At 38.2% G+C, this 15,396-nt stretch overlaps 1 protein-coding gene across 4 annotated transcripts in view; it reads left to right on the top strand.

The window, feature by feature from the left end:
* MAP7 (microtubule associated protein 7) overlaps window positions 1-15,396 on the top strand; it is a 104,154-nt gene that overhangs the window by 53,699 nt on the left and 35,059 nt on the right. For all 4 annotated transcript variants that reach the window (XM_063309656.1, XM_063309630.1, XM_063309639.1 and 1 more), the window contains exons 2-3: window positions 5,228-5,311; window positions 7,019-7,084. In XM_063309656.1, the coding sequence (XP_063165726.1) occupies window positions 5,228-5,311; window positions 7,019-7,084 (150 nt within the window). The remainder of the gene's footprint in view (window positions 1-5,227; window positions 5,312-7,018; window positions 7,085-15,396) is intronic.

Here is a 15,396-nt window from a genome sequence, read left to right on the forward strand (position 1 = left end):
ATGTACAAAAGAAAGTGGCTCAAGTTTTAAAAATTAAAAGGGAGATACAAATGGTAAACCAAGAGAATGACCTGAGCCTCACCATGCCTCCCTCACAGCCTTGTGCACCCCCTCGCACCCTCCCCAAGCCTTGCCACGACTCCCTTTCTCCCTTGCGTACCCCCTCAAACCTCCCCCACCTGGCAGCAGCCACTCACCCGCCTGCTGGCCTGCCTGTGAGCCACCTGGGACTTGCAACTTCCTGCCAGCTTCCCCACTGACTTGGTTGTGGGAAGCTGGCAGGAAGTTGCCTCACCTAGTGACCATGGGATTCAGTTAATGACAGCAACTGGGACTGCAGGGAGTGCCATTACTAGGTGATGTTGTGCTGTATGACTGCATCCCATAGCAATGGAAATTCTGGTCCCAATTGCTGTTGTAAGTCGAGAACTACCTGTAAGACATTTTTTTGCAATGTTCTGGCAACCTTTATGGATTTTTGCTGACACCAGGATTGAAAAGTTGATGTTTTATGGATTTGCTAATAGATAAGGGATGGGATATGGGATGAAGAGATATCTGTTTAACCTTACAGGGCAGTGGTCCCCAGCCTTTTTGGCACCAGGGACCGGTTTTGGGGAAGACAATTTTTCCACAGACCGGGAGGTGGGTGATGGTTTTCCTTGGATTCACAAGGCACACATCAGGCACTAGGACTGGCACGGAAACCAGCAGGTTCAGGCAAGGAGCTCCAGCCTGTAACCACTGGAGGCTTCGGCAGCAGCGCAGATGAAGCTTTGCTCGCCCCCCCCTGCTCACTTCCTGCTGTGCGGCCCGGTTCCTAACAGACCACAGACTGGTACCGGTCTGTGGCCTGGGGGTTAGGGACCCCTGTTATAGGCGGTGAAGAGTTATTAAAAATTTTTATCCTTGTTGTGATGAGGGTTGGAAGTCACTTCTTTATATATTTCTTTTCCTCTTCTTCATAATATTCTTTTCTTTCTTCTTCTTTTTTCTTCCCCTTTTTCTTCTTTCTTTCTATTCTCTTTTCTTTAAGTTTAGTTTGTATTAGTTTTTACTATTGTAATCAAAATCCTTAATAATTAAAAAAAAAAAAAGGAAGTAGTCTAACCAAGCTGTCAGTCTGGAAAGTGTCTTATTTCAACATTCTAAAACACTGTTTTTCAACCTCGGCAACTTTAAGATGTGTGGACGCTGACTGGAGAATTCTGGGAGTTAAAGTCCACACATCTTAAAGTTGCCAAGGTTGAAAAACAGTGTTCTAGAATCTGAACTGAGAAAAGTTGAGCTACACTTTCTTATTATTTAGCACAAGAAAACAACATCAACAAAATCTCTTAATGGCTTTTTTTTAAATCAGAACATGATTTGGTTTTTTTTAAAATCAGAACATGATTATATTTTCAGAAAAGTTAGAGTATTATGAGTGGATTAAGCATGCTAATTTTATAGAAATTGGTGGGAAAGTTTTCAAGTTACATGACTTTTTTACATAGCAGTTGCTTGCTCAAACCACTTCTGCAGACTCAGTTATTTTTGCTATGAAGTTTGATACTGCTGGAACCCTTCCCATACATCATCTCTCTAGTGATGATAATACTGCCAGATATATTAATCCAGAAAGGGGCCCCGGTGGCTTCGTGGTTAAGATGCTGAGTCAGAGGACCATTAAGGTCAGCAGCTTGGCAGTTCAAAACCCAAGACCACGAGCCGCGTGACAGAGTGAGCACCCATCAACTTGTCCCAGCTCCTGCTAACCTAGCAGTTCGAAAGCATGCAAATGCAAGTAGATGAATAGGTACCACTTCGGTGGGAAAATAACAGGGACATGAAAGGAGCCCCCTTGGGCGTCCCCCGGGCAATGGTGACATCACCAGCAAATCCTTTCAATACAGAAACGCCTTGGTAGGTGCTTCTGACACACACACAAAATAATAATAATCCAGAGATATACAGATCTATCAGTATGGCAAAAATGGGTCAGGGGAAATACTGCTTACAAAAACAGGAAGAAAGCAAACATGCACATCTGTATTACAATTTAACACTGGGGAAAATGTGGCTAATTAATGATCTACAGGAGGAAAACCAGAGGAGGAAGACTAAATAAAACTATAAAGCAAAATGTTGGTATGTAATGTAGATATTGTGAAAGGGTGGTAGGAAGGATATGAAGGAGAAGAATTTAGAAGTTGGATAAAATATCTATAAAGGAAGATCAAGCAAGAATTAGTGAAGGGAAAATAGAAATGAAGATACAAATTGAAAAGATCAGTTGAATTTTCAGAAGGAATATATTATCACGCATGGAACCAAACAGAAAGATAATATGAGTTTGTATACAAGCAATGAATCTCTCACCCCATCCTCCCAATATCACCATCCATCCCAAAGGCTGAGATTGGGATAACAAATTGCAGGAGCCCCTTAATTGCAGGATACATTTCTTGATGGCCAAATTCAGTTTTCCTATTTTCTCTCTTCTACCAAGATGTTTTTTTTTCTCAAACAATACTTTTTTTTTTTTTGCATTTGGACACTTCAGGACAGGGCCAAGTACAAATAATATACTGAGTACAGAAAAAATACTACTATTGGGAGCACTGCTGTGCCCAGGGGTGTTTGCTTTGCTCTGGTTTGTACAAACTGTTAAATATTTTGGCTCTTGAGAGGCATCCCACTGTGTTTTGGCAGTGACCTGTATGCCTTCTCCAAGCAGCCCAGAGTTGTGCTTTGTGTACCTCTTCTATATCCTTTTTGTAGGAGGACACTTTATGGCGGGACTACTGAGCAGTTTGGAATGCTTGTATTAGGTTTAAACAAAATTCAGTCCTCTTACAGCTAAGTGTGGAATGTGGGGCAGGGTTGCGGGGGGAGAAAATAAGCACTATAGTCAGTCTTCTGTTCTTTGGGATGGGGAGAAGAATACAAACAGAAACAGATTATTAAATATTTTATATATTTTTTTCTTTTTTATTATTAATTGTTCAAGATATAATTAAGACACATAATGCAGAATATAAGACCGACAGAATACAAGTCTGATATGCTCTTTTGCTTATTCCTGTACCATTTTAGCCTTTCTTGTTTCTTTTTTAGACTAATATTTTATATTTCTAATTGTAAATGGGTAAGGTGATGACATGTTGCTGGAAGTGGCTGTTACCTAATTTAGATAACTTCCAAATTTAGGCAGAGTGTATATTCTGTGACAACATGACTTCCCTCAGAACCACCTTGGTAGGCTCCTCATAATACATTTTCATGTTAATTACCTCTTTTTAAAACATCTTAGAAAAAGAATAACTTTCTAACAATTTATTATCTGGAGCTATTCTCATTGTGCCCTCTAAAGTTCCTTCTTTTGAACTGCAAATAAATGCAGCTTACTAGCTTTTAATTTGAGAAATGCTGTGAATTGCAAGTTTCTCCTGATTTCATGTAAACAGGTACATAAATATAAGAAAAATTGCTTGAGTAAAGTTAAATTCTTCTATGCAATTTTCTTGGAAGGGTTACAAAAGTTCTTTTCTTTTGTTTTTTTACTTCCTAGTCTATCCAATAGCCTTGGAATTCCCAGGTGACACCCCCACCATCCTAACACTAAGTAGAATTTATTCTGCCTTGCTTCTGATTTCATATGTCAGCAGAGTGAGGCTATCTTAGCTTTATGTCCTTGCATAAATACATACCACTGTGATTGTAAATGCATGATACCCTGTGCCAGTTGCACCTCCAAAGTATAACCACTCTGTATCACTGAAGCAGTTTTTATGTGTATCTTACAGCAGCTTTACATAATCCCGTCTGAATGCTTCAGTCCTAAACCTAAAACCAGGGAAGCAATATAACATTGGGTGTTTTAGTTAGCAAACCTTCCTTTGCAGCACCTACAGCAATATTTTGGCTAACGTGCATTAGAAGTGAGTTCCTACGTCACTGAGTGCCCTTAGGCATGCTTGAATGGGACCTGAAAATACAAACATGTTTTAAAAACCTGGAGACATCCTTCTGTATGGAATGATTCTCAATCCTATTTTTACGAAGCAGAGTGGCTGCTAATGTAATGACAGTGAGAGTGGATTGCTGTATTTCAAGCAAGGTTGCCACATGTAATATGCCCATTTTTTGACCTTTGATAATGCCAGTGGAGAATCATGGGAATTATAGTGCAATAAAAAAAAGAGGTTGTAAGATTGGGGAAGACTGCTATTGTAATAAGTAAATAAGAATGAGACATTCTCAGTGGTGCCACCCATTCCAGTATACCTTGAATAGTGCCGAATGTTTCCCTAGAACAGCAGCTCTCAAACATTTTGGTCCCAGGTCCCCTTTACATTCTTAAAAATTATCGAGGGCCCCAAAGAGCTTTGGCTTATGTGGGTTATATCTATCAGTATTTAGTGTACTGTATTAGAAATTAAAACTAGGCCATTTAAAAATATTTATTTGACTTTGCAGTTCCCCTGAAAGGGTCTCAGGGTCCCCAGACCACACTTTGAGAACTGCTGCCCCAGAATATGTTAGATATCTCTTGTATTAGACCCCCTAATTCCACAGATGCAGTTTTCTTAAGCACCCAAAGGGCTTAACTCAGTGTTAGATGTATGTATGTCAGTGTTGCTCAAGCTTGGGAACTTTAAGATGTATGGACTTCAACTCGCAGAATTCCCCAGCCAGCAAGTTAATTCCCAGAATTCCCCAGCCAGCATCTTAAAGTTCCTAAGGTTGAGAAACACTGATGTATGTGTTTACTGAAACCCTGACACCTGCTCCCAGACAAGAGGAGGCTAGTTACATCTTAGCAGATGCAGCTCATCTGTTTTCAGGCTCTTTCCTATTGCTGGGAACAGAGTTTTACTCTTAAGAGTGAGTTGTACATATGATTTCCCCAGAGTGTTACTGAACCATAGTTCCCAGCTTTTTGTGCTACTGGCCATGTTGATTGGGGTTGCTGTAAATTATCATCCAGCAGTATCTAGAACAGTATTTCCTAAACTTGGTAACTTTAAGATTGTGGACTTCACACATCTTAATGTTAGCAAGGTTGAGAAACACTGATCTAGAAAAATGTACTTTGCTCTTCTGTGCCTATCCTAAGACATGTAGATGAATGTCCTTAATTATCTCAGAGTGATTGTACAAATAAAAACAACGATTGTAATGATATGGTTAACTAATCCATTTTTCTCCCCTCTCTTCATTTTAGTATCAGAAAACTCAAAAGTACCAGATAAAAAAGCTGTCTCATCCAGCTGGCCCTCTTCTGCTTCTTTAGGGCAAGGCACTAATCCTGCAGGAACCAAGCCAGGTATTACAGTAATTTAATTCTTTCCAGAGTTTCTCTTGTAGTGAAATGTGATAAGTTTGTTATACTTTAAAGCACCAACATAGTCTGAATTTTTAATTTTGTTTTAATTCCATTTAAAGTATGCTATAGTTCGTATGTAAATTATTCATTTATCTTTAATCCATTTATTGTGGATGCAACTATTGCTTTGTATGAAATAATATTGCAAACTGTTGCAGGATAGATATTATAAAGGATCATATAGAAACATAGTAAATACAGGAAAATAAATATTAATAAACAGTAATAAATATTACTGTTTGAAATATTTTAGCAATTTATTTTCTTTGCAACTTTCTTCATGCTTACTCGTTACTGTATTGCTAATTCTTAATACAGAAAAGATAAAGTAAGTGACTTTCTCACTGTTTTCAGCTTTATATAACCAGTAACAGGACATCTATCAATCTCCTGAATTACTGGTACCTGGGTATAATGACAAATTACTCTTTCATTTGTGTCCTTGCAAAAACTGTTGCATACGCTAGTAGAAGAAAAAACACCATTGCCTGTGAGTTCTGAAAAATAATGTATTCAGAGCCTAGTGATTTGGGGAAAATAATTCATGTATCCCGTGGAAAAAAATCAGTGAATACGGACTGCTTTATTTTATTTATTTATTTATTTTTCAAATTTCTATCACTGCCCATCTCCCCCAAAAAGGGGGACTCTGGGCAGTATTTTAGTATAAGAAGTAATTCTTAAAGAGTTTTAGTGATGGATGGGATTCTGCAGCTGGTTGTTGTGAATTAACTTTAATGCAACCTACTTAGCAAGCTCTCACTCATGAGAGTCCCCAGTGTCAGCACTCTGCAACTGCACTGGGGTTCATACCACTGAAAGAATCTCAATATGCTGGATGGAGAATGCTATGGAGCACTTCCAGATGAAGTTTTTAATATGAAATTGCTTTGCCTCATTAACAGATTTTATGAGACCTCCAGAAGACCTTGTCAATGTTTAAAATATTCCCATTATCTCTCACTGCTTTTTCCACCATACTTTTCTTTCCAAGCAAAAAAGAAATTTTTTTTTAGGAAAAATCTTTCCAAAGAGGGGGAAAAAAAAGGATAGCAACCCAGTACCTTTTGATTGTTAATATCTGGAGGCATTGAAGATTTTAGAGAGAAGTCTAGAAATCTTCAGTGATATCGAACTGTATATGTGCAAGAGTATTTATTTTTAATGTAGGCTTCCTAGTAGGTTTATGGAACTGGTTAAAATGATGATGGATGTCCTAAATAGTGATATTTTTTTTTAGACCCTTCCTCTCCAACCTGGTGTCCCCCAAATGTGTCAGAAATGTAATTCCAAGTTCCCAACTAACATTGTTTTGGGTAAATTCTGGGAGTTGTTGTCCAAATACACCTGGAAGTTTTACAGCTGGGGAAGACTGATTTATACATTTTAATATGGTGCTCTGAATGTGGTAAAAATACTGAGTCCTTACAACTAGCTAAATAAATACTGTATGCTTTTTATTTTGTTATAAAGTCATTTCTTAACAGGTTTTAGAATCCAGCATTTTTCAATATGAGATCTTAAGAATATACATCTATGGATTTATGCTTAGAAGTAGGTTCTATGGAGTTCAGAATAGCTGCCTCTCATATAAGATGACTATATTTGGAGCTTAAATCTTACATTATTTTTCCAATTGTACACCAGTACTAAAAGTTGATGAAAGACAACGACTGGCCAGAGAACGGAGAGAAGAACAGGAAAAGCTTCTAGGTAAGTCATACTTACTATATTCTTCCTAGCAGATAGGTTGTAGTAGCACAACGCTACTGTCCTCTGGATTGTATCCTCCCTGAGGTTCAAATAATACCAATACTGCTGCCCTTTAAATGAGTCTTGAAGACCTGGCTTTTTTCCCAGGTCCTGGGGTAGATGGAGTATATGTCCCCTGAGTGAGATTCTATTAATGTGTTGGAGCATGTAAGCTCCCTGGTTATTACCATCTTTTATTTGTTTTGTTGTCTTGGATTTGGTTGTTAAACTTGTATGAAACCCCAAATCATGGTGAGTTGAGCAGCCTTATACATTTGATAGATAGAGAAATAGATATTGACACCTATTTTCATTAAACATCATGAGTTACTACATGTGTAGAGAATAAGGTAGATGACCTTGACAGAGATATGGATGTGCCGTTGTCTAGACAAAAGGGGCTAAAACATTTTTAAGTCCAGAATGTCCAGGTAATATTTGGAAGCAGCTAAGACAGAGACCTTCCTAATTCACTGAACTCTAAGGAGGAAGAGGAGGTACAACACAATCAGACTTTCAGGATTCTGTTGTTATTATAGCCAATCTCATTAAAAGTAATTTTAACCATCCTGTGGAGTTGATTTCATGGTCTGGTCTACCTAGTAGGGCTGACATAAGTATAATGTGTTACATGCATATTTTTGCATGAATATATTTCTTGAAATTATAAGCATAGATCATAGAAATCCAGGCCCTTGCATTTAGCAGTGAAGCTTTACATGTGCTGCAGCATAAATAGGCAGTAATTTTCTGCACTGAGTAGTGGATTGGCTGGATTTAATGGCATAAATGCCCCCTCCAAAGTACAGAATTCTACAGTTCTTCTCATAACATATATTGTGCAGAGATTGTGGTTTTAATAAGGATTGTATGCATCGAGGTAAAAAGCATACCACCCCAAGTCATTCTCTTATGCCCACGTTTGAGTTTCATCTAAGTTGACACATGCTTTGGGATTAACATTAATGATATCTTGATTTGCTTCTAAGAGCTGCTTAGAATATTCATGTGAAAGACTGGAGATACAAAACCACTTACAGTACTGAGGAACATGAACATTTAGGGAAGATATTTAGAGAACATGCTCTTAAGAAACAGAATATTAGCTTGATAAAAACCGAATAAGTAGCAGGGGCCTGTTTTCAGTGTGAGTTCTCCAGTTATGGAATGCTTCCCCCAGGATTCTTCTTGAGGTCTGTTTGCGAATTTTTTACTTTATTCCCTCTCACTATATGCTTTGCTACTCACTTAAAAGTAAAGGTCTGTCTTAGAACTACTTTTTTAATAAAACATTCAGTGAACTTTTAAAAATCTGATTAGTATTTTTATAAATAGATTTTAGTATATTGTGTTTGGGGTTGGTTTTCAACTTTTAGCATATTTAATGGATTTTAGTCATACTAACATGCATCTGTTCATTTATTTGATGATCATTTATTTGAAATATTTATATAGCCCTTGTAATGCATCTCCAGGCTATGCTCAATGTTAAACATACATTTAATAAAATACAGTAATAAAATATATTATTACAATGGCTGTAATTATGCTGGCAGCACATTATGGGCTGTTAAATGCCAAGATGAATTACTATGTCTTTAATGCATGGCTAAACTATAGCAAAGATGCTGCATGCAGGTGGATTTCTATTTATGTACATATCTATTTATGTTGCTGTAAATGCTTTGAATATCAGATGACTCACAGGTATATAGTAAATAAGCCCTCTTGCCATTGTTATAAGTTTAGTGTGCCACAGTTCAGGACTCAGAAGAAATGGGCAGAGCTATACTGATGGGTGCCTCGTGTGGTGCAGAGTGGTAGGTGGCAGTATTGCAACCAAAACTCTCCCCATGACCTGAGTTCGATCCCAGCGGAAGCTGGATTCTCTCTCGGGTAGCCAGCTCAGGCTGACTCAGCCTTCCATCTTCCAAGGTCAGTAAAATGAGTCCCCAGCTTGCTGGAGAAGGTGACAACAGGGAAAGGCAATCGCAAACCACCTCACTAGTCTGCCAAGAAAACATCACGAAAGCAGCGTCCTCTCAAAGGGTGAGACATGACTCGGTGCTTGCACAGGGGACCTTTCACATACTGATGAGTAGCCATTATAGAAAGCTGTTGCCAGGCTTTCTCTATAAAAAAATAAAGTTTCCTTTGAGTCAAATTCCTCTTTGGTGACTTCATGGACATGTTCATGTAATTTTCCTGGCAACAATTCAGAAATGTTTGCCATTATCTTCTTTCTGCTTCACTGTCCTCAGTGTCTCCAATCCAAGTCTTAAACAAGTCTGACCTAGCTTAGTTTTAAGCCAGATGAGTTGGCCTGGTGCTGCATTCTCTATACTAATTTAAAATATTTGATACCTGAAGAAGGAACTAGGGTAAAGTTCCATACATTGGAGGCACAGCGGTGAAAGCAATTTTTCTGATTGCTACCTGCTCCACTTCAGATGTTCCTGAAGGAGGGTTTCCTCATTATCAAGTTTGTGAAAATTTCCTTGTAGTGTAGTCCAAACCTTCTGAGGGATGCCTTTGAACCCAAGAAGGGTATGTCTTCTTTAATCCAGTTGTGCCTTCCATGAACAGAAGGATTAGTGCAGTCCTGTGTCTTTTTTCATTGGTGTTCATGACCTATCAAAGAGTTGTGCTCCTCTAACTTGCTGCTCAATATGGCTAGGTCAGGAACTGGGAGAAAGGGCATGCACAGCAATGCATGAGGCTGGAAAGGCACACCTGGCCCTGGGTTTATGCACACTTCCAGCCCTCACAAGTTGCAAACATTCAGTGTTGAAAAAGATAAACTATAGAGATGCACAGATCATAATGATATTGCTGGCAACTTATGTAAACAGGAAGGGTCCATAAGAAAATTCAGTACACTGAACTGCTCAGTGATGAGATGAACTGGAGAGTTCCAAGGTTAATATTACTGATTACAAGAAGATCCTACAAAGAAAAAGAGTTTAAAAAAAACTCAATTTGAAGTATAAATAAAAACAATTCCCTAGCTTATATAGAGAGCTATAAAAAATTAGTCTCTGTACCACACAGAAAACAGATGACACCTAGTGCAGTATTCCTGGCTAGATAGTTGACTTGTTTCTACAGAAGTAGGAGACAAAATGATCCTCTGTTCAAGGTTCCTGGAATGCTCCAGCTTCCTGAGGTTTCAAGTGTTCCTCAGAGTCTGCTAGGGAGTTGGAAACCTCTGTTCCATACCCACCCTCTTTCTCCAGATTCTCTGGATTCTCTGTTGGGCTAGGTAGATAAACCATCTGTCTTGGTGCACAGCAACTTTCTATGACATGTTATATACAATGAAGTAATAAATAGTTGAGGTTATTTAAATATATAGAACAGGAAAAGACAACCAGTGGTCTCCAGGGTTGCATTTTTGTGGACTTGGAAGCCCTCAAAGATTATGCGACTTAAATTCTGTGACAAACTGTCATGAGTACTGATGGTGAGCAGGAGGGGGCCCCTATCCAGGGGGGAAAACGCATGCGTAGTACTGAGGAGTTGAGCAGCCATTCAAAGAGACACAGATCAGACCTGCCTTAACTCTTGGGATTTATCTGTATGGGTTTTTCCCACGCTTCTTCAGTTTGTTAGGATTTTCTGTCTAATGTAGCAGTAATAAACACTAGAGACCTATTCCTTGTCTCAGCGTGGTTCCTGGCTGTTAGGACACAAACTGATTTATTAACTTAGTACAATTACATTTTATAAAGCCTTCACTTCACCTTTCATGGGAAAAAATGCTTAGTCTGTCCCTTTTTGTCAGGCTCCCTGATCAAATGTTCACAGAACATCTTATCGGACTCGCATCCATCATCCTGCAACCCGTGTCAACTTGCGTGTCAACCATCAGGGTAGGGGAGCACGGTTGGAGTGGGAATCATCTTGTTTGGGCTAGCTGCTCCTTGCACCAAGGTCATCTAGGAAGAACTGTTATAGCCAGATGCTGGCACGAGAAGGAGGGACACATACATAGGAGGGCAGTGCGGGGGAATTTGAAGTTACTGTGATTTTAAAATGTAGAAATGCGTGGGAAATTCCATTCACAACTTCTTCTCTGTACTGAATGCTACGCTTCGTTAAATAGATTTATAAGCAAAAGCTTATGAGTCATAATTGAGTGAATGCTCAAGTGTTCCAGTCATCACACTTTTCGTAATGCATTATGTCATTGTTATGCCCTCTACACCCCAGTCACTAGAAAGTTGTCCATTTCTGAATATGAATATTTTTTGATCAGGGGCAGGGGGCTAGGAAAACTTAGCAGACAATGTTCTTCATTGCTCAGTATGAATTGCTCTTAATATTTACACTTACTGTATGTCTCAGAAAGAAATTGCAGATGATTGCTCTGTACATTTCCAAAAATATTTAGTGTGCCTCAGCAAAGTTGAGTCATTTTGTAATACTTCATTTAAAGTTTAGGTGCTGATGCCTTGTTCTTTCTTTATAAATTTTGACACAGAATTGTTTTTCCCCTAACTGCAAATTGGAAGTTTAATAAAAAAAAACCCCAAAGATGCTGACTTTTCTAGAAATAACTCTAAGGGAAGAAACATTCCTAGAAAAAGATGTTTTTTGCACTCTTTGGAATGTGTTGTCCAATTGTGTGAAGCTTTCCAGTCTTAGATCTACAGTCTAATCCAATATTGTTGGATTAAGATGAATATGGTATGGAAAGGTTTTTCAATATATGGTATCCAAGGACTTCCAGGAAACAAATGTTATGTTACTCTAAAGTCAATCTTCATGTAACCTAAATTTATTTAAAGCTAGCCTTTTTTCCTCAGAGAGCAAGTCTTTGAAAAAACTGATAAAAGTGGATCTGATTTTTCTAATTTGAGGTATAGAAGAGCAACAGTTTACAAAATGAAGATGACCATTGACAAGTCTCTTTTTATTCTTATTAAAAACAAGCAGTGACAGAGGTAGCTGCTTATTTCAACCACTAACCTGCATTTTCTTTGTCATATGAGGGTTCCAAATCTCCCATTTCCAACTTGATGTCCAAATCCAGCTCCTGGCAGAACAGGTTCCAAGATGCATAAGCCTAGGACCACATATATACTGTACTGTTTCTATGATATCAAATGCCAAATTATAAGTTAAAGGAACCAGAAATTTACCCAGAGTTGAATTGTTTTATTGGAGGTCCAGTCAGTTTGATTCATGGGAGGAATGTGAAATGTTTCAAAGGAAGGAATAGTCTCTAGTTTCTGAATAATCTTCATGGTGCTGAATCTGCTTGCAGTCACAAGTGCATGTTGGGAAATACACTGGTCTTTGCCCCATGGGCAAAGCTTTGACACACTGAATCCAATGTAATATCCCATTCTTCAGGTTAGAAATTATAGATGAGTAATATTTCTACTCATGAGTAATAACACAGTACACATTCTTATGCTGGGCTTTGTAGCCAGATAAGAATATTCTGAATTTCAAATAATTCTATATACGCCTTTGGTTTTCCTCCTCTTATTTTATGGTCTTTGTATTTGATGCCAGCACTATTAGCAGTTTGCTTCTTTTATAATCTGCCACGCTCAGATAGATTTTACTTGTATTGCAAATGTTGTGTACATGAACTGTAACTCCTTTCAATGCACAGCTTGATTCACTTTCAGCATTCTATCCTAGACTATTGTGGCCAGCTTCAGATAGGAGAATTTGTTATATGTTGAAGTTTTCTGCTTTATTGTTATATCTCAATTCTGTGAATTCAGTGAAACCTCAGATAGCTCAGAGAAGCTGTTAAATATTGTCCAGATTCTGCACAAACTTGCAAGATGTCAGTCTTTTTACTTGATTACTGTACTGTGCATTGCTTTTTCTTCATGTTCCATTTCTTGTCTTCAGCACTTACAATAGAATTCCATGTGTCAAACTTCTCACTGTGTTCTCAGTGTTTTTTAAACTGAGAGCCAAGATGCATTGTTTCACATCCTTGGCAAACTCCTCCTGCTTTTGGCTGAGAAGTGGTAAAAATGATATACTTTGTCCCAGAATGATAAAGTCATAGTCTACATCAGTCATAGGTCTCACTAATTTCAACTTATTTTGAGCTTTAGCCTTCCTGATGCAGTTCCTATGTTTCTGAAGACTGCCTTGTATCCTTCTTTGTATTCTTCCATTTCTTGTACCTGTCCCTTTTTTTCTTCAACATTTTAGAGAGCTTTGCATGCATCCATGCTGGCCTTTTTACATTTCTCCTATTTTTCTTTATAGTGAAAATTGTTTGCAGGTGCACCTTCAACATCCCATTTTGTAGAATTTCCCATCCTTCCCAGACACTTTTCTCCTTCAGGATTTCAGGTGATTGGATCCAACTTACCTTCCTTCAGAGTTCCTCAAAATCAGCTCTTGTGAAGTCTAGTATGCAGGCCTGACTCTAATCATCTGGTCTTCCTCTGAATATCACAAATTCATGATCACTAGGGCGAGGATTTCTATGACATGTCATATTTTTTCTGGAACCTTTATCTGAGTTTATAAGTAAGTTAAAACATGTTTTAGAGTAATGTGGTGAGAATTAGATGCTTTTTATTTTGCCTGAAAAGTCATATTTTGATTTTTTAAAGGTGTTATGTCATATTTCTGCTTAATTTTGTAACAAATGTCATATTTTGGTCATATTTTGGTCATTGGCAACCCTCCTGATAAGCTAGCAAGTTTGAGCCAGCAAAGAAAGTGAGAATTTGCCTGTTTTTTCTTATTCGCTCCCCAACTCAAGGAGACAGGTATGTGTGTGTGTGTGTGTCAGAGAGAGAGAGAGGTGGGAACAAAGGCCTCTCCCCTGACCAGGCCTGAAAAAAAGGTGAGAATTTGCCTGTTTTTTCTTTTTCTTATTTACTCCCCAACTCAGGTGTGTGTGTGTGTGTAAGAGAGGGAGAGCAACCTTTTTTAAAGTGTCTTCAGCCAGAAGCTTCTACCCTGACAAGGCCTGAAAAAGTGAGAATTTGCCTATTTTCTTTTTCTCATTTGCTCCCCAACTCAGATGTGTGTGTGTGTTCAAGGTGGTGGAGTCACGTGAGAGCTGCAATCTGATTTCAACATGCCTAAAAGTAGATGTTCAGATAGTGTGAAATTATGGTATCTTACTCAAGAATTTGGGGAGCAGATTTTCAGTAGCGATGGTGATATTTTGTTTTGTAAATTGTGTGAAATTAAGGTATCGGCCCAAAAGCATTTTAATATTCAAAAACATTATGACACTGTGAAACACAAGAGTTTTTTAGTAAGATTTACCTTCACTGAGAACAGGCAATGTCTCCTTTTTGAGAGAGCTTCTTCTTCAACTGCAGGTTCATCAAATACCCAGTCAGAATTTTGTAAGGATCTCTGTACAGTGATGGTTACTTCAATACTCCCTAAAGGAAATTAGGTAGTGGTAGCCTCAGGCATTTTTTGGAGAAGCATACCAGTCACCAAATGAATCAACTGTAAGGAAAAGTCACATCTCTGCCTGCTATGAAGATGTGTTAGAAAAGATAAGATCTGCTGTTGACAACAATAAGATATGGGTTCCAATAGATGAAACAAGTGATGTAAATGGAAGATATGTAGCCAGTGTTATTATTGGCACTCTAAAATGTGACAAGCCTGGTGAAATATTTCTTCTAACATGTGAAACTCTACAAAAAGTAAACAATTCCACTATTGCTATGCTCTTTGATGATGCTATGAAACTACTCTGGCCAGATGGTGTAAAAAGGGGAAATATCCTTCTCTTTGTAACAGATGCTGCTCTATACATGACTAAAGCAGCCAAGGGACTTAAACTTCTTTATCCAAAAATGATCCATATCACATGCCTTGCACATGGTTTACACAGAGTGGCCGAAGAGATTTGAAGCAACTATCTTGATGTAAATAATTATCTTATTTCTAATGGGGAAAAAAAATGTTCATTAAAGCTCCACTTCGAGTACAGAAATTCAAAGAAATTGCTCCTACTTTGGCTTTCCCTCCCCGACTTGTCGTGACACATTGGGGGACTTGGCTGGATGCAGCTATGTATTATTTCACAAATTATGCTTTCTTGCAGTGGATAGTTAAAGAATTTGACTGTTGTGAATATTCCTCCATCAAGATTGTGCAAGATTCCTTTTCTGAAACCTTGGCTGGAAACTTAGCATATATAGGATCTAACTTCAGTGGATTATCAAAAGCAATACCCAGCTTGTGTTGGAATTATCAGGGGTCAACTCAGCATTGTTTCATAAGCATAAAGGGGTCTTTCTAGTAAACACATCTCT

This window comes from Candoia aspera, chromosome 1, assembly GCF_035149785.1.
Source record: "Candoia aspera isolate rCanAsp1 chromosome 1, rCanAsp1.hap2, whole genome shotgun sequence".
Taxonomy (NCBI): Eukaryota; Metazoa; Chordata; class Lepidosauria; order Squamata; family Boidae; genus Candoia; species Candoia aspera.